This window comes from Myiozetetes cayanensis, unplaced genomic scaffold, assembly GCF_022539395.1.
Source record: "Myiozetetes cayanensis isolate MyiCay16 unplaced genomic scaffold, myiCay2020 scf18, whole genome shotgun sequence".
NCBI lineage: Eukaryota > Metazoa > Chordata > Aves > Passeriformes > Tyrannidae > Myiozetetes > Myiozetetes cayanensis.
In genome coordinates this window covers 12,065,872-12,088,176 of record NW_026087389.1, presented here as the reverse complement: position 1 = coordinate 12,088,176, position 22,305 = coordinate 12,065,872, and the positions used below count along the sequence as shown (strand labels likewise).

Sequence of the window (22,305 nt, the reverse complement as noted above, 5' to 3'; positions counted from 1 at the left end):
TGCTAGTTGGTGCCGTGTGGGACTCTCAGAGGAGGGCCTGCTGGGGGCACTGCCGGGATGGGGCGGGGAGGGGGTTTGGGGGTGAAGCGATGCTCCTGCGGCCAGTCGGGACACGGCAGGATCAGAGGGACTGTGGGCAGGTGGGTGATGGGTGGAAGGTGGCAGCAGCAACTCCGGGAGTCGGCGGTGATGGGGAAGGGACACCAGGACACAAACGGGACGGCGCCGGGCGGCCCGTCCCCAGGGGTCAGCCCCGAGGGTCGGTCCCGGGGGTAGGTCCCTGAATTGGTCTCTGGGTCGGTGCCAGGGGTCATTCCCGTGGGTCATTTCCAGGGTCGTTCCCGGAGTCGGTCCCTAGGTCGGTCCCCTGTCTGTGCCGAGGTCGGTGCAGGGGTCGATCCCTGGGTCACTCCTAGGGTCCTTCCCGTGAATAGGTCCAGGGGTCACTCCCTGGGTCACTCCCGGAGTCACTCCCGTGGGTCACTCCCGGGGTCACTCCCAGGGTTATTCTCATGGATCACTCCCGTGGGTCACTCCCGTGGGTCACTCCCGTGGGTCACTCCCAGGGTTATTCTCATGGATCACTCCCGTGAGTCACTCCCGTGGATCACTCCCGTGGTCACTCCCAGGGTTATTCTCATGGATCACTCCCGTGGGTCACTCCCGTGGGTCACTCCCGTGGGTCACTCCCAGAGTTATTCCCATGGGTCACTCCCGTGGGTCACTCCCGGGCTCATTCCCGGGCTCATTCCCGGGTTCATTCCCGGCCTGTCCCGCCGCTCCCCCGGCACTGCGCGGGCCGTTGGCGCCCCCTGCTGGAGCTCGGGGCGGGGGCGGGGCCGGGACAGGCAGCGGTGGGAGCGGCACCGCCAGGGGGCGTTACGGAGCTGGCGGGGGCGGGGCTCTAGTGGGGCGGGGCCTGTAGGGGGCGGGGCCTGTCGGGGGCGGGGCTCGCCGACGCGCGGGGCGGGGCCAGGGCGGGCCGGTCGGGTCCGGCGGGCGGAGGGGCCGGGGCCGCGGCCGCCACCATGTACCGGGCCCTGTACAGCTTCCGCTCCGCCGAGCCCAACTCGCTGCCCTTCGCCGCCGGGGAGACCTTCCTGCTGCTGGAGCGCAGCAACCAGCACTGGTGGCTCGTCACCCGCGCCGGCTCCGGCGAGACGGGCTACGCGCCGGCCTCGTACCTCCAGCGGCTGCAGGTGGGCCGGGCCGGCGGGGCGGCGGGCCGGGGTCCCGGGGCTGGGCAGCGCTGCCCTCGCCCCTCGCAGGCAGCGGCGCGTTCCTGCCGGCGCCGGGCCGGGTTTGTGCCGGAGCAGCAGCTCCGTGCGCGGGGACAGCCCGGCCGTGCCGCTCACGGTCCGTCCCGTGTTCCCTGCGGGAGCCGCTGGCCCGGCTCGGGAAGCGGGTGTGCGGTTCCCGTGGCTTTGGCAGGCGGGAACCTTGTGGGGCACCGTGTGGGGTGGGAGTCGGGAGGTTACAGGGAGGCAGGAGGCATCTCCCGTGAGTGTCGGGTTTGGGGAGCACCAGCCCCCCGGGTCAGGGACAAAGTGAGAGCTCAGCGGGATCATCCCAAGGAGAGGGCTTGGGTGTGGGTCCCCTGGGTACTATCTTCGTGTCAGGAGCCCACAGGGTGAAGGGTTGGTGGGCTGTTCACTCCTGTAGAACTGGGAGAGGAAGGCAGAAGAACGCTTGGGTGATGCCCTGGGAGATGATGGGGGGGGATCCTCCTCTTCCCTGGAGTGTACATGGCCACAGGTGCCCTGGACTCTCCTGGTCAGCAGCCCCAGTTGGTGTAACTCGGCAGTGCTGCCGTGGCCGTCTCTGTGCTGGCTGTTCAGCCGGGAGGGCTCTCTGTGCGTGGCACCCCTGCACCCACAGGGCAGTGAGAGGGGGGCTCATCCTTCCACCACGACATCCGTAGCACACCCACGGCGTCCTGGGGGCTGGGAGAGACCACGGCAGCTGCCTGCCATGACAGCACTGGATACTGGGAATTACAGAAGGTCCAAGCACCTGCTGAAGCCCTAACTGGGGTCGGAGGAGGGAGAGCACTTTTCGGCTGCCGGGACATGAGCCCTATGCCCATGCAGCTGTCACAGGAAGAAGAGGTTGCTTACAACTTGTACAGTGGAAGGGACTGTTTAGTGGAGGCTTCTGAGGGAAAACATGGATTCTGAAGTTAAAACAGGCCTTTCATATAAAGCTAATTCATAGGGGGTTTATACATTTGGGCCTCAGGGGATAGCTGTGGGAATTGGATGCTGAAGACTCTTTGCATCAGTGAGTGGGTAACTGCACAGAAATGCACGTGAATGTTACAAATGGGCCTTTTGAAGTCTTTCTGAATGTGGTGACAAACCCCTTTATTTCAGTGTGCTGCTGCTGCTGCTCCTTCAGATGCCATTGAATTTCTGATTAGCAGTAACTCAGGCTGTAAGTAAGTGTGGGTGTGGGCTTTGCAGAACACTCCAGTGAGAGGAGCGTTATCTGGGGAGTGTGTATATGTTTGTTAGGGCAGTGCCAGGTCTCTCTGTCGGCCGCTTGGTCTGTCTGTCCTGCGAGGCTGAGGCTCTTCTGCAGCCTGGCAGGATGGCCTGACGGGAGGGACATCTTGTGTATCAATAAGCCCTTAAGCTATTTACAGGAGCTATTTAGTTACACAGCAAAGACCTTATGAACTGCTAGATTTTAAAGCCCCACGGTGGCAGAGCTCCAGGCTGCTGCTCCTGAGTTTCCTCTCTGCAGTCCCCTGCTTCATTTGCTTGTGCCATGACGTCTTCTCGCTGTTGTGGGTGCAGGAGCCTTCTCCTGGGCTGCTCACTCGTACCAGATTTTCTTGCAGGTACCTCACCAGCACACATTTCAAAATCTTACAGGAAAAGCATCTCTTCATCGACTTTACATTAATTTCTCACGTTATATTTTGCTACAGCCTTAACACAGCTTGCAACCTGTCAGGTTCTTAGTAATGCACTGATATTAAAGCAGCATTGCTGGTGACTTTGTGAGCATTCTCCTCTAGTTCAGCTGTAACTTTCCCAAATACTCCTAGACCCTGTAGCAGGAAATCAAAGAGCCTTCCGTGCATCTGCTCATCTGTGTTTTGGCCATTATATTTCCAGCACCTGAACTTGCCTGATGATGTATGAGGCAGCAGGATCTAATCTGCTGCTCTGCAGTTGCCATAATGCTCTGTGTCTGTGACTGACTTTCTGCTGTTGCGCTCTGCCAGCTCTGAAGAGCTGATGTGAAGTCAAAACCTGTGTTTATTCACGGCAGAAGGCATCTGCTCACTAAAAGCCTGCTAGAAACTGTTTGCTCCATGTCCAGGATGAGTGCGAACAATATGCCACCCAGTTTTGGTTCAGTAAAGGCGCTGAGACTAATTAGTGACAGCGATTTGGGAGGCAATTAACGCTGCCCCAACCACAGCAGGGAAAAAACACCGCTAATGATTAGTGTGCTTAGCAGGGAGAGAGACTGGCCAACAGGAGTCACCATTGTAAAGGTAAGCTTGGGCTCCTTCAGCAGTGCAGTCAGGTGAGCAGTAGGTTGCCGAACAATCACAGCCCCTCACAGCACATCTCCTGAAAGCCCCTTGCTGATGGGATGCTTAGGCTGCTGTTGCTGTGCACTCTTAGGAGCATTACCTTTCTGATGAGCTCCTCTTGAGTTTCAGTGGTTTTTTTGCTCAGCTTTCATAGATATGGGAAATTGATGCCCTGGCTTCTCCTGAGGAAAAAATAATTCCTGTTTATTATTTAAAGCTTATTCTTGGGTGATGTGTTTTCACAGAATTTCATACTGAAATCCTTGTAGCTCAGTGTTGCTGTTAAAAGAGGGTAAGTTGTAGGTGGGGAAAAAGCCCCACCAACAAATCCTTCTTAAAAATGCCCCTAAGAAACAAGTTAGGGCTTAGCCAGAGCACCAGAAGGTGCAGATGATGTGAAGTTAATTTGAGTCAATTAGAAACTCCCAACTTCAGCTGATGTTCCTTCTGTAGTTCCCTTTTAGCTCTGTTGTGGGTTATTAGGAGTCATTTCAAGTTGAGTGCTGTTCTGGGGATAGATGCTGAGGCCGTCAAGCAGCAAGAGGGAAGGACTGAGCTGTGCTGCTGAACAGGGGCAGCTTGTGAACCATAAGCAGAGTGAACTGCTTCTCGAAACAGTGACCTCGTGTGTGACTGAGCCCCAGCTCTGCACACCCATGGCAGAGACCTTGGACAGTGACACTGGCATGGCAGTGCCCAGCGAAGTCATGAACTCAGGGGCTGGTGGTGCTGCTGCTGCCTGGACAGTGGAAACATGTCCCCAGCGCTGCACTGGCTGGTGACAGCGTGGAGGATAATTGCTCCTGACAGAGCTCCAGCTCCTGACAGAGCAAGAGACGTGCTAATACCTAATGCCAGGTGAATACTGCTGCAGCACAGCTGTCAGCACGAGTGCCAGGGCTTCCCATTGAATGGAAAGGTGCCTGTCAGCATGAGGTTGGTCTTCTGTCTCCAGCTGTGTGCTGATGCTCAAGTGATGCATGAGTGGCAGAAAAATGTGAGGTCAAAATGGAGCTTAGAGTGTCCTCTGGAGCCACACAGTCACTCCAGAAGACAGGCCTTTCAGAGCTTTATGTGTAAAAGATTCCATTTGAAAAGTTTCCTTAGGAGCAGGAGGTTCACTTAGTGTCAGGAAGGGAAAAATGCTGAGTCTAGCAAGTAATAAGGGCCCTTCTTTCGGGTTAAATAGTCTGTACCTTGCTGTCATGATGGGACATGTAATTTTGTAACAGGAGTGTGGAGTTACTCCAGCTCTGGATGCAGCAGCACAAGGAGCACAAAGCAGGCGGCTCTCCTGGGAGGATACTGAGCTATGAGTGACACTTTGGCCTGTCAGGAAAGCTGGTCTGCTCTGCTCTGCTTCTGGTGGGACAGGGTCTGGCCGTGGTGTTTTGCTCCTACTGTGCCACCCACAGCATGGGAGCAGCAATCTGCTTCATCTCACCAGGCTCCACAGCTGATCCTGATCCTGCCTTGTCTCATGTCTGCGCTGACCCAGCGGAATTCCCTGTCAATGGAAGTGTTAACATTGCATGCCGAGGAGCGGAATGGCAGCTGTAAAATGATGTATTGGTAAATGCCAAGGGTGCAAAAATAAGTGCTAAGTTGCAGAGGGATGTTTCCTGCTGAAGTGGGAATGGGTTAGCATGCTGGCTGCTGCAAATCAGCTGCTTGGCTGCATTAAGCCATTAGGAAATAGGTTTGAAAGGACTCTGAATAACCTTTTCAAAATTACTTGAACTTTATTTGGAATAACTGAAAAATTGTTTGCAATGTGAGTGTTGGTTCTCTGGTCATGCTTTCACATGGTACTCTAGAGGAGCAAGAAAAGGTCTGTCTGGGTGGAGAGGTGTGTATGGTGATGGCCAAGAAGCTTTGCTCTGCCTGGTGAGAAAACGTAGCCAAGAAGAGTGTAACAAGCATTTGAGGGTGCCTTGAATTGCTGTTTGCTGTATCTTTTTTTGCAAGAATAAACAGGCAAGTGATAAAAATAAGAGACTGCTTTGTGCAGCCTAGCAACAACTTAAAATTCTCCTGCAGCACGAGCGAGTGCACAGTGGTAGAGTACAGGTAGTCCTGGCCAGGCAGACGCAGGAGTGGTTTGTGCTGAGCTGCAAAGAGAAGAGAGGATTCTGTAAAGAGTGAGATTTGAGTGCTCTCTGTTTCCCAAAACCTTTCTGTCCTGGTTTGTGTTGTAGAATTAAACCAGGTTCAGGATTGGAATTGCGTGGTGCAGAGTGAGGTAGTGTAGGAGCTGCCTTTCCTTGCAGACCAGGGCGTGCCAGGGCTCAAAAATGTGGGTCTGGCACCTCCTGGCCACTCCATCAGCCTGATCCCACATCCTACACCTGGCCCTGTGCTCCAGCCTTCCCCTGGGCTGCCTCTGCTCTTGTCAGCCCCACTCTCAGTTAATTCAGTTCACTGGCTTGCTGGAAAACTCTTTGTTTCTGATTGCGTTGATTCTCTGCCAGCCCAGCACGTGCATTGGTTCGGTGCTGGAGCAGCACGTGCCGAGGCTGGTGTCGTGTAGGAGCACTGTGGAAGCAGCGAGCTGGGATAGCTCAGGTGCTGCCAAACCCTCCACACTAGCATGGAGATGATGGTTTGGAGCACGGAAGCATGGGGATGATGGTGGTTGTGGAGCAAGGAGGTAATCGTAGGACCGTTTGGGTTGGAAGGGACTGGAAAGATCACCTAGTTCCAGCACCCCAGCTGGTTGTACAGTGCCAATCACAGAATTGTTGGGGTTGGAAGAGAGCTCTGGAGATCATCTAGTCCAACCCTCCTGCAGGGTCACCTGGTGCAGGTGACACAGGAATGTATCCAGGTTGGCTTGGAATGCCTCCAGAGAGGGACACTCCACAACCTCGCTGGGCAGCCTGTTCCAGTGCTATCATATCAGATCATGAGACATTCTGATAGCAAATCCCCAGTTGCATGAAACAGATTTTGCAATTGTGCTCTGCTGCAAGAGTTTTTCCCTCCAGCTACACAAAATCCAGTTTTAAAACCGGTGCTCCTGACCCCTGGCTCTTGCTGCTCCCGGACAGAAGGTGATCATTGTACAGAGTGTTGTACGGACCACCCCCTGCACTGGAGCCTGCAGTGTTATTTGTCATCTGCTGCAGAATTGACAGAGCTTTCAATGGGCGTGAGAGCTTAATCGCAATACTCGCAGATCCTGAGTAAGTGCTTAGGCTAAAAATAAAGTTTTATTTTGGAGAATAAGCAGCTGGTAGCGCTTTATAGCTGATGCTGCATTTCTTGATGCATGCAAGAAAGTGAAAGAATGAAACGTTTTTCTCTGGGCTCTCACCATAGCAGAGATGCTATCATGTCAGAGCTGCTAATGCTTTGAGATGAAGTTTTATTCTTGAGACTAAATTACACAGTCAGGGGAATTATAACCATTTCTAATTACTGTAGCTAAAGACTTGAAATTTCAGCCAGAAGTTCTACAATCTTTCACGGTCCAGAAGGATTAAAGTAGAACTATGGTAATGATCTTTAGCCTTGACTGTGAAAACACGTTCTCACTTTTACTCTGATTAAAAATAATTAGGCTTTTTGATATCAGATAAAATTTGCCTTTGTGACCTGGATGCCCATGGATGAGCAGCATTGGTGATGTGGGCTGTTATCTTGCAATTTTACTGATCACCTTCTTGTTGCAACGGGAAGAACTGGCAGTTTTGAACTAGGAGCATTCTGCTCTATGTTTGTGCTTGTGCATCTCTTCCCAGGATCACATTCTTGTGTTTCCTTTCAGGGTTTCCAGCATACTATCAGGTGAACTCTTACTAGAAAAAAACAAAACAGAGGAGGAGAGATTTGTATTGAAACCAACAAACCAGAAAGTTCATGGAAATTGATTTTCTTGTAACTCTTGCTCTGTGGTGAAGTACAGAGGGAGCAAGGCACTGAAGAGCAGGGAGGAATTCATGTTGCTTGTCACTGGAGAAAAAAGGGCTGTGTTAGTGGTGATGGGAGAACAACATGAAGAGTCTCCTCCTTGCAAGAGAAGAGTAACCTTCATGCTTGGAACAGCCTGCATACTGGGAAAGGCTTTGACAAAACCAGACTGTATCATGGTCACTTGCTGACCTAAGATCCCTTGCAAGGCCAGAGGCATATTAATGCCTCTGGGGAAGGTCAAATCCCATGGTGTAAAGTGGGTATTTACATTTGTTTATGGGTGAAACATGGAAAACAGATGAACCTGTCTGTTGAGGTTGTTGTTAGGAGAGCTTTGGTTCTGGAACAGAAGCAGCCTCCTTTTTCTTCCTTTCCTTATGTACATAAAAACAAACAGAATTTATAAGAGTGTCCCAGATTTACTCCCTCATGAAGGATTTAAACTTTGTCATTCCCAGACAGGATTATGTATTCAGCATATGAGCTGTCAGTCTGGGCCCTGGAAGAAGGACAAATTCCAGAAGGGGTTTATAGGGAGGGAAGTGCAAGCAGCCTTAGTATGCAACTACAGCATTAGGTAGTCTGGAAGAAAATTAGACTTCACAGTTACTAACATCCCATGTGGCCAAATGCTGTAACCAAAATTTTACAAGCCACAGGTTCTAATAGAGCTCTGCGTGCAGAGATTTTTTAAATTAAAATGCATGTCCATTGTATTTCTTCCAGAAACAACACGTTAAATTGAGGCTTTCGTCTTGGCCATGGCAGTAACAGTTGGCTCAGTTTGTTTCATTGGAGAGGAGGATTTGTGTGTGGACTTGCAAGGACTGTGAGGGCTGGAAGCGTTTGCTGTTGCACTGTCTGCTGGTCCTGCTGGGCTGGTGATCACTGCCTCCCAGACCTGCTGTGTGACTGTTGCTGTGAGAACTTTTGGTGGGAAGGAGATCCTGTTTCTAGGGCTGGCCCTCTTTCTCCACAGGGAAATGAATGCTGGCACTCTTGGATGACCCCGCTTTTTGCTTTTTCTGTGAGTTGGAGTCTGGAGCTGCAAAATGCTTGCTGTATTTAGAAGAAAAATTCTCATTTGAAATGGCAGCCCACTGGAAGTTCTTTCTTTGGACCCCGAGCACCCTCATTGCCTCAGGTCTGAGTCACAGCAGGAATTGTGTCCTGGTCCTGCTTCTGGAGGAGCATCACTTTGCTTCCTCAGCCAGTGGCTCATAAATGAAGTGTTGACCTTTAGAGGAAGGTCTTGTCAAATCTAATTTGTCTTGGCTTTTATCACATGGCAAAACCTTTGATTTTTTTTTTTTTTTTTTAAAGGGTTTTTAAGCTTGTCATGTGAGAAGTGGAACAGAGGACGCAATTCATGACTGCATCTGTTTGTCTCCACTCCCCGTAACCCCCCATCTCATTTGTGCCACAGGGATATTGAGCAATATGCTGGGGAAAGCTCTGTCAACACTAGCAGGGAAATAGAGTTGTCCTAAAGACAAGACCTACTCCCTTGCAGCAGGAGAGAGGGGTCAGGTTCATGAGAGCTTTTCTGTGTTCGTGCCCCGCGATGCAGAGCTCGCGTGGCAGAGCTGTGTGTTTCCCTCCGAGGGAACCAAGAGCTAATCCTGTCCCCTTCTTGCATGAGCCTCAGGCGAGAAGGGGAAGTAAAATTTTGCCAGTGTGTGCTTTTTAGGGTGAGGTGGGAAGTTCATGGGTTTGTTTTTCCTGGTTACTTGCCTGCCTGTTGAAGTTGTTTAGAAGAAATTGTCACTCCCTTCCTCCTTGGAAACTGCTTGCATCTTGATTACTGAGTTGTGAAGCCCATTGTCCTTCCTCCTGTCCATCTGGAGCAGCTGGAGGGACAATGTTGCCCAACTGTGAGTGTTTTGAGCCCATTCCTCTGACTCAGGCTGCTGTTCATGCTGGTGGGATGTGTTTTTGGATAGGGGTCTGTTTGCTGTTGTGCTGCTTTGTCCCTCTCCTGTGCTCAGGCTGGGTGGTGTGCATGAAAGTGGTCTGCGAGGTGTTGATTTTTGTGTCACATTTTCCTGTGATCTGGAAATGTCACTACAGGCTGATATTTTAGCTTGTTCAGCTGCTCAAGAGTTATAATTAAAAATAAAAAAAAATAAACCAAGCTGTTGGACTAGGCATGCTAGATAATTCCAGGCTGTCGGTCGTTTCTTGCTAAATCACTGGTTCCAAGTTCAGATTAGATCACTTCTAAGTAATAGCTATTAATTATTTCTTGGGATTTTTTCCTAGTACAAGTGGAGGCAGTGCCTAGTAGTATGGAAACCTGAGGTCAGGCCCTTGCTCCAAACCTTCTATTATATTGAATAAAAACAAAGGGTTGAGGGAGAAGATGAGGCAAGAGCTGCAAAAATAGGCACTTGCCCATGAGGAGGCGGGAATCTCCTGGAAGCTGGGACGATGTCTTGATGAAAAGGTCTTGAATGCCTGTCCATAGGGTTGTACCTCCGCAGTTGTTGATGTGGTTGGGTTGTCACCTCCCACTGTTCCCACTGCCTGCTTCTCCTCCACTGCCTTTGAGCTTGCTGGCCAGGAGGCTGAGCTCAGCCTCTGGGTTTCATCCCCTTCCTCTGGAGGTGGAAAGAAAGCCTTGATGGACCACGCAGGCGCCTTTCCCCTGCTCGCAGGTGGGGGATGGAAATGGTGGTGGGCAGGTTGTCAGGGTGGAGGGCTCTCCGTCAGTCGAGTTCAGTGCGTGTGCTGTGATGGTTTTACAGAGAACCAGGGCAGCTTCTGTGAAAACCAGATGGCTGCCTAGAGAGATCAAGTTGAAGCTCTTCACTGAGCAGACAAATGCAAACCTCCGTGGCCTCTCAATCTGATGTGGTGACAATTTCTTTTTGTGTAAACTTGGTGCATTCTGTGCTTTTCCAGGCTGCTTGAAGATACCATTTTTCCTTCTCCTGAGGAAAGGATGTGTTTGCAGGTGGATACAGTGGGGCACTGTGGTTTGAACATCGAGCTGCACCCAAGTGACCTGTCAGAAGGCAGGTCTGTGGGCCCTTTTTCTCCATACTTGGGCTTAGCTGTCCCTGGGGAATATTTGGGGAGAAGCTCAAGTATCGGGGAAACCCACATTCTAGAGTGTTAAAAGAATAATTGCATGAAAACACAGCACCTTAAGTAAGAATGGTGATCATAAAAATTCATTACCTACTTATTGCAAAAGCTTAGGGATTTTCCTGAGCCTGGCCAAATCAAAGTGTTTGTAGCTGGAGACTTTTTCCATTTGACATCAAAAAAAACATGTCCCTTGAAGTGCTGAGTTCTATGTAATGAAGTTTTTGTCCCAGAATCACCTTTATTGACTTAAACTATAAAATGCATCCCCTTTAGTTTGTTTTTTGAATTGATTTCATGTGTCTGTCTTCCATTAGCTTGATGACAAGAGATAGCAGCTGCATTGAAATAATTGTGCAGTCATTACCAAGGGACCTGCACAGTATAATTTTTTATGCCAGGGATGGAAAGAAACCCCTCGAGCATCCAGTTTTGTGAAGCATCATCTTGTCTGTGGTCTCGGGCTGCCTTAGAAGCATTGCCTAGTAATGTGGGGCAGCATCTGAGCCTTCACATTCATGAACACATTTGAATTGTCTATGTTCTCAAGCTCTTATTCAGAAGCTCGAGATCTTAAAATTATATTGAGCTCTGGTCACTTTAAAAGCTTTTAAACATTCCTAATGACTGAGCAAAAAAGTTCTCTCCTCTGTTGGCAGTGTTTGGTCCTGTGTAACTCTTTAGATGTGAAGGACCAGGCAAACCTCTCACAGCTGGGCTGGAGGGAGTTAGGAGTGGTGAGGAGTGATCAGCCCTGACCTGTCAGAGTTTAGAAGGTTGGGGAAGAGACAGTTTGCACATGGGTTGTGCAAACCATGCAGCTTGAGAGTTACTGTCCCCTCTTGATTGCTGTCAGGCAGCTTCCACAACTTCTCTGCCCCAGGGTGGCCTTGTGCACTGGAAGGGTCTGTGGAGGGGCCACCAGATGGGTCAGATGGAGGTGATCTGGGTCCTGGCCATCTCCTTTCCTGGAGGATTGGTCCCACTTGATATGGGCTGGGAAGATTTCCTGAAATACAGTGATTTGCTCTCCCTGGTGCCACTGAGTGAGGTGGATGCTGACACAGGTGAATGTGGCGTGTGAGGAAGCGGATGGAAGAAATCGATGCTGTAATGAGCCATGGGAGCTGGGAGCAAGTTTTGCACATGAGAATGGAACACTCCAACAAACACAGGATTTTTGTTCACTGCCTCGGGAAGCGTGGAAAACAGGATTATGGCTGTTTTGCTGCCTGTAGCACAATGTCCTAAGAGGACGTTCCCTTCCTGTCCCCATTTCTTCGTGTTTTCTGGGGAGCCTGTGCCACTCTAAGCTGCAAAAGGAGAAGGGATTATAAATTGCAGCTAAAGCAGAGGCTGGTTTTCCCCTACAGATAGTATGGGACACTAATGAATTGCTTTTCTTCCATGACTCACCTCTTACCTCCTTATAGGTGAAATGTCAGAAAATCCAGTTGAACCTATAATCTTTTTTTAAGGTAAAAAAGCCCACTGAACAAACCCCAGAATTTGCTCTTGAGCTGAATCTGGAGATAGCAGCAAGTTAGCCTCATTCCTCTGATAAACACAGCTAAACTTGCAATTCTCAAGGTACTTTTGTAGGTCACTGGAAACTGTCAGTCTGTCGAAGTTTTGCAGCACAGAAAAAATCACATTCCCCCATCTACCGGTCATAAAGCAACTGTAGAGTTAGTTCGTAATTTTCTGGGGTTTATTTTGTCTTTTGCTCTGTCTTTATGATCACACATGTAACAGTGTAAGACACTGCTGTATATCTCAGTGGTATCTTCATTTATTTTGCAGTATGAATTAGCATTAGGTTTATCACTGTCCCAGTAAAGCTCAGTTGTGTTGACTCCCTGGATTTGGTGATTGTCAGGGTGCTGATTGCTTCTCCAGAAACATCCACTTTACCAGGAATAAATGTGCTTGTGGCAGCAGCTCTCAGCTAACAAGGGCGTTGGCACACTTGGGTATTTTGTCTGTGACCAATTAGCATGATCTCCGTCTTGACAGCACAGCCTGCGTGCAGTATTTCAGCCCCACTGATGCCCCTTCCCTTGCTGCCCTGCACCTGCACCCTCAAGGTCTGAAAATGGCTGTACTGTAATTATCTGGCACACCTAACTTTGTGTAATTCTTGTGTATGGCACGGATAAGCCAAGAGCACGAATAACATCTGTTTTATAGTGCTACTCTGAACGTGTCAAAATACAATGCTCCCAAAATCCATGGCAGGGGAGTGAGAGAGATGCCTGCTGTTCTTCCAGAGGATGTTCCTTCTTGCCTTGGCTTTATAGTGGCCCACCTGAAAGCAAATGAGCATTCAAGGGTTATCTTTTACTGGGGGCCTGGCTGTCACGCTTCAAAAGACCCTTAATGAACCAGATTTAAGTCATGAAGGTTCCTGGCAACCAGAGGGAGGCTGCTGGGTCTGGACATGCCATTCTGCTTTGTGGAAGACTTGTTTGGGATTCCCATGTTGGGAAATACCTGCCCAGCACAGGGGAGCTGTGTTTGCTCCACACTGGTGGGAGCTGGTCTGTACAGCCTGAAAATGTTGGGAAGAAGGTGTTTGGGTATCCTGTGGTCTCCTAATACTGATATTTCAAATACCTGTGCCTGTGACCCAGAGGAGGCTGTGGACTGAAGAGAAATTGCTGATGAGATCCATACTGTGGAACATTATATGGAAATGAGCTTTTTTGGGGGGACCTACTGTGGAGAAACATTGTAAGTGTGCTTCTCTCTTGAGTCCTTGGTCTGAAACATTAGTGGGAGAAATCCTCAAGGCTCTTGGTCAAACTCATGTGCTTGGGAGTTGTGTGAAGGGGTGATAGTAAAAGTACTGTTTGTAAGTGATCCTTCCCCCTTGCAACGAGCTTTGATCCGTGAGAATGTGGAGCCACTCTCTTTGAGCAGAGGGGCAGCATAAACCCAGCCTTTCTGCATTTGCTTAGGGCAGGCAGTTCTACTCCTGGCAAAAAAAAATATTCAGGTTTTTCCATATGGTAGTTTGTGGGTCATTTTATTTTGGAGCAGGTTGCACATGTGATCTGATCACATCACTGTGATAAGCTCTGTTTCGGGTAGGATGCATCAGTAACTTGAGGAAGAGAAATGCTCATTACAGAGGCAAGCACTGGGTTTTCTGTGTCAGTTAATATGTTTTCTGATCCTGTCCTGCTGGCTTTCTTTCTATTTTGGGGTGTACAGGGGAGCTGCATTCCTTTGTGGCAGAAGAGGCAATGTTTACTCTGCATGCAGAGTCCAAAACACAGAAAAATTGTTTTCTAGTCAGACTGTTAACTGATCCTGCAGCAACAAACTCCCTTTGATCCTCCTGACTGGAATAATCTTTTGGGAAAACTTTCCAAGGCCTCTCTGAGGTTTGCTCATGGTAATGCAAGGCAGGTTTTCATCTTTGCAGTAACAGCTTAGCAGGAAGGAGCCTCGGCTGTGCCAGGCCTGGCAGCTCTGATCCCAGTGCTGCTCAAAAGATCCTGGGGATTCATGTCTGGTTTGCAGCTTCCATCTGTCCAGGTCTGATGACTGTCCTGTGGTTGCCCCTTGAGGATGGAAGCTCTTTTCCCTCATTGGTGGCTTTAATAAAGTACATATGGCTGTTCATCCAGCAGATACCAGAGAGCAGCACTTGTTCTCTTTGTGGAAGATCTGAGTTGTTCATGCCCAAGCCCTCAGGTTCTGTGCTTTCTTTGGATGGTGTCCTATACACCCCCCTTGCCCCTTTTCCTTCATGCCTGGCTGGTGTTCCTGGGTTGTATGTCTGTGCCCACTGCCAGGTCTGCCTTCCCATGATCACTGGGACTGAGATGTCAGGTCCACTTAATTTTCCATTTTCTGTGAAGTTAATAAGGAACACTTTATAATTTGCCCATAGTTTCAGGTTTGGGTAACGCGATAACTACGCCCAAAGAACATCATAACTGCAGTGTGCTGCCTTCTGACCCTTGCCAGAGCACCAGTCATGGGACAGGGAGGATTTTTGGAAGAAAAACTGATAAATCATTAATTCCTGTGCAAGATGCATCACAAGTTATTTCCTCTTTCTCAAACATGTAACTGCAAGCTGTCAAATCAGTGCCCGTCTGGGCATGCAGGAGGAAAGTCCCTTTCAGTTAACGTGTACATACGTGCTCTTCTCCTGCATCTGTCTTTGTGCATCAGTTGAATTGCCAACTTAATTGCAATTTTTCCTGCTTGACCTTGGAGGCTTTACTTACTCAATCCTGATATGCTGGAAATGTGCTCCAAGGCAGAGGTGAATGGGAAGGGAGAGAGTTCTCTTGAACACATCAGAAATTTGAATTTCTTCGTCCTACTTCTCGTATGACTGTCACCTTTCTGGCATTTTGCTACAATCCCTGCTATGGAAATAGATTTTGGAGGGAAACTCAACCTTCATCTCTGAATGCCAAAAGAGGAGCCAGGACTTGCACAGTTTCCCAGGCTTATTCCTTCCTCTGGGCTCTGACCTTGCTCCTTGTCCTGGCAATGCTTGGCAAACCTGATTAACTGCAGAGTGTTTCTGCAACTGGATCTTCAGCCCACAGTCCACGTTTTTGCCAACTCAATCAAAACAAAGATGGGCTGAGATGAGCACCTTGCACTCTTCCCAGCACTCTGGGAACTTAGAAATTAGTTGCATTTTTGATCATAATTAATATAGGGGTTTTCTTATAGACCCGTGCTGATTGTGTGCAAGTGATCTTGGAGCTGTGCTGAATCTCAGTGAGCAAAGGGCATCTGTAGCAGTTTCTTTGGCTGCCAAGCTGAAGACTGTGCAGAGACTGGCACAGACCCTTCTGTTGGCCTTTTTTGCAACTTAAAGTGCTAATATGTTAAAAATCTTGGAATAACTTCTAGCACTTCCCTGTAGTGTCTTTCCTTCCACCTTGATATATCCTGGTTCATAATCCTGAGCTTTCATCAAAGCAGAACCTGTGTACAGTTTTCTTTTTCAGTACAGATGGTAACTCCAACATATATATATGTGTATGTACATATCCTTTATATATAAGTATATATCAGTCAAAATGTAAGTTTCCCTTGCAGAGATGCCATGTTGACCATGTCAGTATTGACTTGGCTTGACAATTGCATGCCAAAAGGATGCTGAACAGGTAAACCTAAACAGAGGGGCAGCTCTGTTGTCTGGAGGCTGTTCACCTGGGATAGGCTGAGCCTGGAAGTCCCCTGACGCACTGAGAGCAGTAAGAATTAAGGCAGCAGAGAATGGCAAGATATGTAATTATGTTGATTGCTTTATTTCAAAAACTTCTGTCTCTGCTTTTATCCTTTTAGAGTGTTTTGGCATGAGACACATGTTCTGGTTACTGAAGGGCACAGAATTACGAGGGGAAGGAATCAGTAGCTAATTCTGGTCATCATGGCCAGTAAACAGTGTCTGAGCATGGCTGGAGAGACCCAGGATGAGGCATTTCCACCTTGGGAAGTCCAAGTGTGCAGTAGTGGGTTGCATGCATTCTGCTGTCCCTCAGCCTGTCTCTGCCCCCTTTCCGTGACTCCAAAGCTGCCTGCTCTTGGGAGAGAAATCAGTCGAGGTTTGGTTGCTGTGCATCCCTCTGCTGCCTTCAGGGTTCTGTTTGTTCCAAATGCCTCTCGTGCCTGTACTGTCCCTCGTTAATGTATCTCTTTTGCCAGGAGCTCTGGCTTTTGCTTTAGCGTGATTTGCACAGCTTAAGCCCTTTCCCTGGCTATCCTTTCTCTTCATTTCCCATTTGTGCAGGCTGTCCGCTCGAGCGGCTGCTGTCAGCACACAGTGGAAAAACACCGATCCTTTAGAAACCCACTGCAGCGCATCAGCAGGAATTCCTGATCTGCTCCTGGGCTGCCTCTTTGTCAGAAGAGCTCAGCCATGTCTTTGTTTGCTCGCTAGCGAGTCAGAGATGCTGCAGGTTTGTTTGGAGCTTCTCTCATCTTATTTGCTCAGGAGCCAGGACAGTTGCCCATTGTTTTTCACTTGCGTTTTTATCGTGTGTTTTTAAGTGCTGCGAGGCGCAATATCTTCGTGCCGACAAGAATAAGTTAATGCATATCTCTTAGCCAACAGCCTGAGGACTACAAATTTCTGATTGGGGCTGCAAAAAGGGAAAGAGAAAGGAGCTGAATTTCTCCCAGCAATGCAGAAACCCAAAACTCAGCCCATTTGCTTGAGCTATGGTCCCGAAGGGGGGACTCAGATCTGGCACATCACTCTGCCGCAGACAAAGGATACTTGATTTTCGTAAATTGGTGCCACGATCATTTAAATCTGGAAGGAATACAGCATGCAGACAGTCTGGCGGTGACTGGGGGCGAAGGGCATGTGACCTAAGAGGTGGTGTTCCTCTCTGATTTGAGTAACAAAGAACCAGCCTGTGCCTGTGTACGCCAGCGGGATAAATATCCTAATTTCACCAGTGGTCCGTGTCAGTGCAGCTGTGTGAAAACTGAGCTGTCACTGGAGACAAAACTTTGTCTGTCCTTTGTTGTCATGTTGTGAGAGCTGGAGCAATGAGATGAGGGTGAAGATCAGCAGCCCTGCCTGGGCACCCTTCTGGCTGCAAAGGCAGGCGCAAGCATGAGGGCACTGATTCCTGCACATGCGGAAGAGCAAACGCCCTTGATCACTAAAAACTGGGGAGGCAGTGGGGAAAAAGCCATGTTTTCTTGGATCAGCCCCCTGCGGAGGCAAAGAAAAGGCTGCCATACATTAATGGGCCACTTTGATAAACGTGGGAGCCTCGCGCATGCAGAGTGGCTCAGCCTCTCTGAGCTGGTGCAGCTGTCAGCCTGTTTGTCTAGAAAATGCTTTTCTGAAAGGTATGATTATTCTAGACTGTTGAGCGAGTTCTTCTGTGTGAATGCATTTAAACAACGCCAGTGGTACGTGTGGAAGGACTGAAAACGAAGAGGGAGGGGGCAACATTTTCAACAGCCCTGGGAGGGCAGGAGAGGAGGTTGTACTGCCTGTGCAAGGACACCAGTAGTGTCTTCTGGGAGTCTCAGGTCTCTCATCGTCCTGTGCCACACGTCCTGTGCAGGTGTGCTCTCTTTGGGGAGGCTGCTCCTGGGGCAGTGAGGAGGGCAGCAGTGTGAGCTGTGGGGGTAGATGAATTCCTGCCTGTGCAGGGCCATGTCCTGTGTTGGCCGTGCTTAGATACCCACGAGACATCCTGTAATGACACTTCTTAAAAGCCTGGCTTTGGCCTGGTGAAGTCGTCCTTCCCCACCTGCCCTGGGGTGTGCAGAGCAGCCCAGGGCAGCGCTGAGATCTAGCTCTGTGGGGCTCTCAGGTGGGGAGGAAATTGGCAGCAGGCTCTGGGGAGACCCTTTGTTTGCTCGTGTTATTAGCACGGAGCGAGGAAGTAATGATTTATTGATGCTTCTGTGATTCTCTTACACCGGGCTATGAAGGAAGAAATTCAGTTTCCTGGCTGATATTCATGGCTCTAATTGAGCAGTAACTTGTTCCTGCAGGGCAGATCACCTGTGGGGTGTGTTGACAGTGCCCCTGTTTCTCTGATCCAGTGCCCAATAGCCAGACAGGCCTGTGATTGTCAAGGGTCACCACCCTGCTCGTCCCCTGCCCCTTGCTGCAGCCAGGCAGGCTGTGTCAGGCTGCTTATAAAGCCCAGCGTTTCTCTGCTGCAGCATTTTGTTTGATTAAACCAGAAATATCTGATAGAGGGGGTGGCAGCCACTCCCTTCTGGAGTGAGATGCCAGTAGGAATGTGGATCAATACTTCACCAAATACCCCTCGATCCTCACGGTACGTTGGGCAGAAGGTAGTGCCCTGTTGGTGCCTCTTGGCCACAGCCTGGGCATTGTCACCCCACGCTGACCGAGGAGACCCCTGTGCTCACCCCGTAAGGGCCGGTACCTTCCCCTGCCGCCAGTGCCCTGTCCCTGCCGCCTTCTCCGCCTTTCCAGAGCCGCTGGCGTGGCTGTGCCTGGTGAGCCGGTAGCTGGTGAAGGACACAGTTAACAGCTCGCGTGCTGCGGTGGTTGCTCAGGGCTCTGCCAACCCCCACCCGTGCAGCTCCAGTAAATCCCGTGGAATTCCTGGGCTTTGCTTTGTACCGTCTCCTTTGACAGCACGCTGTACAGCCATGCCCTTCTCTTGCATTCCCGTGCTTCCATGTGAGCCTTAGCTTAGTCCGCTATGAGCAGGGTTTCACCTCTGCATCCCAGAGCATGGGACGGGGCAGGACTGCAGCTCAGGGCTCTGCAGGGCTTCTGAGGACCCAGCTCCTGCTGGGTCCCAGGGAGGAGGAGATCACAGGGGAGACTTCGGCAAACCTGACTTTTGCTCCTGTGCAACCCGTGCTTCTTTCAACTGCAATGTGTGTATTCATCCATCCTCCTCAAAAAAGCAGTGTCATTTTGCTTAACCCCAGGAGTGTATGGATTCCTTCGAACCACATGATGTATCCAGGATACTGTTTTCTATTTTTTAGTTTATGACTACAGTTCAGGGGATCCCCAATGCTGGGTGTCCTATAAACCCAGAATGCAAACAGCCCTTGTGCTGACAACCCTGCTCCCCACCCCCCCCTCAGCTGAGAAAGGGAGGAGATGATTTATGAGCAGCATCAACAATGTCATAAAGTGCAAGTGGCAAGTTAATGCTGCTTTTTTATTCCAGTCCTTTGACAGGGCCCTGTTAATAGAGGGTTGGGGAGCAGAAACAAAGGAAAGAGCACAGCAGCTAAAAGCCAGTTGTCACAACACTGTTGCATTAGTGTGAAGATGTCGTGTTTTATCAGAAAGGAAGCACCCTCTCCATAATAAATGGCATTGCACAGCAAGGAGCAGCTCTATAGAAGCACCTCTCCTATGACAGGCTGAGAAAGTGGGGAGAGAAGGCTGTGGGGAGACCTCATTGCTTCCAGTAAAGGGAGCTCATGAAAAGATGGAGAATGAGTTTTTACACAGGACAGATAGTGATAGAACAGGGAGGGAAGGGTTTTAAACCAGAAGAGGAGATATTTAGATTAGATGTTGGGGAAAATTCTCTACTTAGAGGGCTATGAGGCACTGGAACAGGTTGACCAGAGAATCTGTAGATGCCCCATCCCTGGAAGTGTTCAAGGCCAGGTGAAACTGGGGCTCTGGGCAACGTGGTCTAATGGGTGACATTCCTACTCGTGATGGGGGGTTGGAACTAGACAATTTTTAAGGTCCCTTCCAACGAAAACCATGCTGTGATTCCAGCCTGTGGATTCCTGTGGGCTGTGGATGGTGCTGATGTGCCCTCCGGAGGAGGGCAGAGACGCTGAGCTGTTCAGCAGGATTCAGTGCTCCTACTGCAGTATTCCCTGGGATGAACAGACTGAGAAAGGGTTGAAACCCATGTGCATGAAAGGCTGGCAGGATGGAGAGGGTGAGAGAAGGCAGCACAAAGGGCTGCAACTTGTGGAGGGGCTGGTTTTGGAGGGGGTGGTGGTGAATGTGGAGGGACTACAAATAGGGGAACAGGGAGTGCACCAGGGCCAGTGTTTGGAGGCTGTAATGGGAGTTGTGTTGAATTTTGGGGTGGGAGCTCCTGTGGGACTGCAGGAAGGTGAGCTGGCTGTGCAAAGGGCAGGGGTCTGCAGTGCTCAAAGCAGCGCTGGTATTCCCCTGGGGACAGCAGCCCTGCACTGCTCCCACCCCCCCTTCCTAGAGAGAACATGCAGCTTGCTGTAAATTTCTCTTATCTTCTCAGAAAATGAGGTGAATTCCCTGAAATAACTTGCCATTCCTTCCAACCCTCCTTGGAATGTGTTCAAATGTGCTTTGTTCTGTTTCCTTACTTAGTTCTGTAGTTGTGGTGAAATGCTCCCTTGGCCATATGGGGCTGCTTGGAGGCTTCACCCTAAAGTTGAGTACTGATTGTTGGGTTTATCCTTGACCCGATACTTTAACAAATTTGGCTTTATTTTTTAAGTTTTCCCCAGTTGCTTTCTTCCCTATCTCTTTTTCTTGGGAAAACAAACCAACAACAACAGCAAAAAAAACCTCCTAAATTTTTCAACGCTGAGTATTGCAAAGGAGGCCTCTCATCCACACCTTGTTTTTTTCCCCCACAGTCTGTGGTAGCTGCTAATTCACATTTGGTTAAGCAATTAATCAGGATATAAATAATACATATCATGTTATCAGAAAACTGCATGCCAGTGCTATGGAGGCAGGCACTTTTGGCCCCGGTGGGGAGGGCTTGCCTTCTGTGCTCTGCAGCCCCCTAAGGCCAATTAAGGTGCATCCTTGATGAGATTCCAACCGTTCCTTGGCTGGATAAATAGTTGCTCTGATGCAGGGAGGGAGGGCCAAAGCATGTGAAGATAAAGAGGGGTTTAGTGTTCAAACAGCTGCAGTGAGCACTGGCGCCCAAACGTTCCCCTCCTCCCCATGTGCGTGGGCTGGAGCTGGACCAGCAGGACCGAAGGGACGGTGCAGGCACCAGTGGCAGCTTGTGGGAGACCTGTGAGTCTGCTGGATCCTGGGCACACTCCATAGCGTGTCCTTTGCCTTCTGCCTTAGTCCTGTAAAGGTCTTTTCTCCTGAAGGCATGTCAACTGCTGATAAACAAAGCCTTGAAGAGTATCACAAGTGTAGAAACCTGCTTTACCTTCCTGTTCCCCTTTGCTACAGCTCTCCCAGCCTCCTGTGTGAGCCCAGGGAATGGTGTCTTTGGTATTTCTTGTTTCAAGGATGGCATTTATTTAAGCTGCAGTAACAAGCACTAAAGTGGCTGGCAGGAGGAGTAAATGTTGCTGTGACAGTTTGGGTGGAGATTTGGAAAAGGCACTTCAAGTTACAAAACAAGTATAAAAGCCATTAAGAAAAAAGTGAGCAAGAAAACCAAATCCAGAGTCAGTAGACTCTGGAGGCCACCAGATTTCAACTCTTGTCTTTCACATTCACAGCTGTGTATTTGCCCTATAGCAGGGCAGTAAGAGCAAGAATAATTGAGTTTGGGATAAACTGGGCTTTGCAGTGGGATTTCGAAAGCTGCCTGCAGCATGCTTGAATATCCAAGGCTGCTGACTGGTCCTGAAGCTCTGTCCCTGGTATTCCTGTAGGTGCTTGTAACAGTGACATTCTTTTCCAGATGTAAACTCTGGGAGTTTCCCTTACTGTGGTCTCTCCTACTGTAAGCTCTGGTGCAGCAGAACTGCAGGTGAAGCAGTGCAATAACGTGTGGAATGTTGTTTCTCAGGTGCTGGAGCAAGATGTGGTTCTCCAGTCTATTGACCGTGCAATTGAGGCTGTGCACAATGCCGCCATGAAAAATGGGGGAAAATACAACCTGGAGCAGAGGGATGTCCTCCAGTAAGTATGATGGGCACCTGGGAGAACTGGTGAATGCAGGGTGGTCAGTGTGTGATGCTTATGTGATTCTATCTTTGGGGGTCAAGCTGGACATCATTGGTTTGAGCCCCTGTGCTGCAAAGTGACTGCTCCACTCTGAGCTTCCCAGCTGGCAACTGCTGCTGCTCCTCTTGACAACCGTGTCCAGCAAAGCAGAACTTTGGCCTTGCCCCTCTATCCCTGTGAATGCCAAGAGGAAACTCTCAGCTGCACTGTAGGCTTGGAGGAGAAATCTGAAACCTTTCTGGCTGCATTTTCTCTGCTCTACCAGCCAGGAATTGTAGAGGTTGTTGGCATGTGGCAGAAGGTCCTTAATATGTTCTTAAATAATTGCTTGTGAGGAGGATTTTTGTTTTTCTCTGACACCTCA

General features: G+C 49.6%; 1 protein-coding gene across 1 annotated transcript in view; it reads left to right on the top strand.

The window, feature by feature from the left end:
* The first annotated feature begins 990 nt into the window (after positions 1-990).
* Positions 991-22,305, top strand: part of NCKIPSD (NCK interacting protein with SH3 domain) — a 50,279-nt gene continuing 28,964 nt past the window's right edge. Inside the window, 2 exon segments of the mRNA XM_050312784.1 lie at positions 991-1,199; positions 21,784-21,896. Coding sequence (XP_050168741.1) covers positions 1,029-1,199; positions 21,784-21,896 — 284 coding nt within the window. The 5' untranslated portion in view covers positions 991-1,028.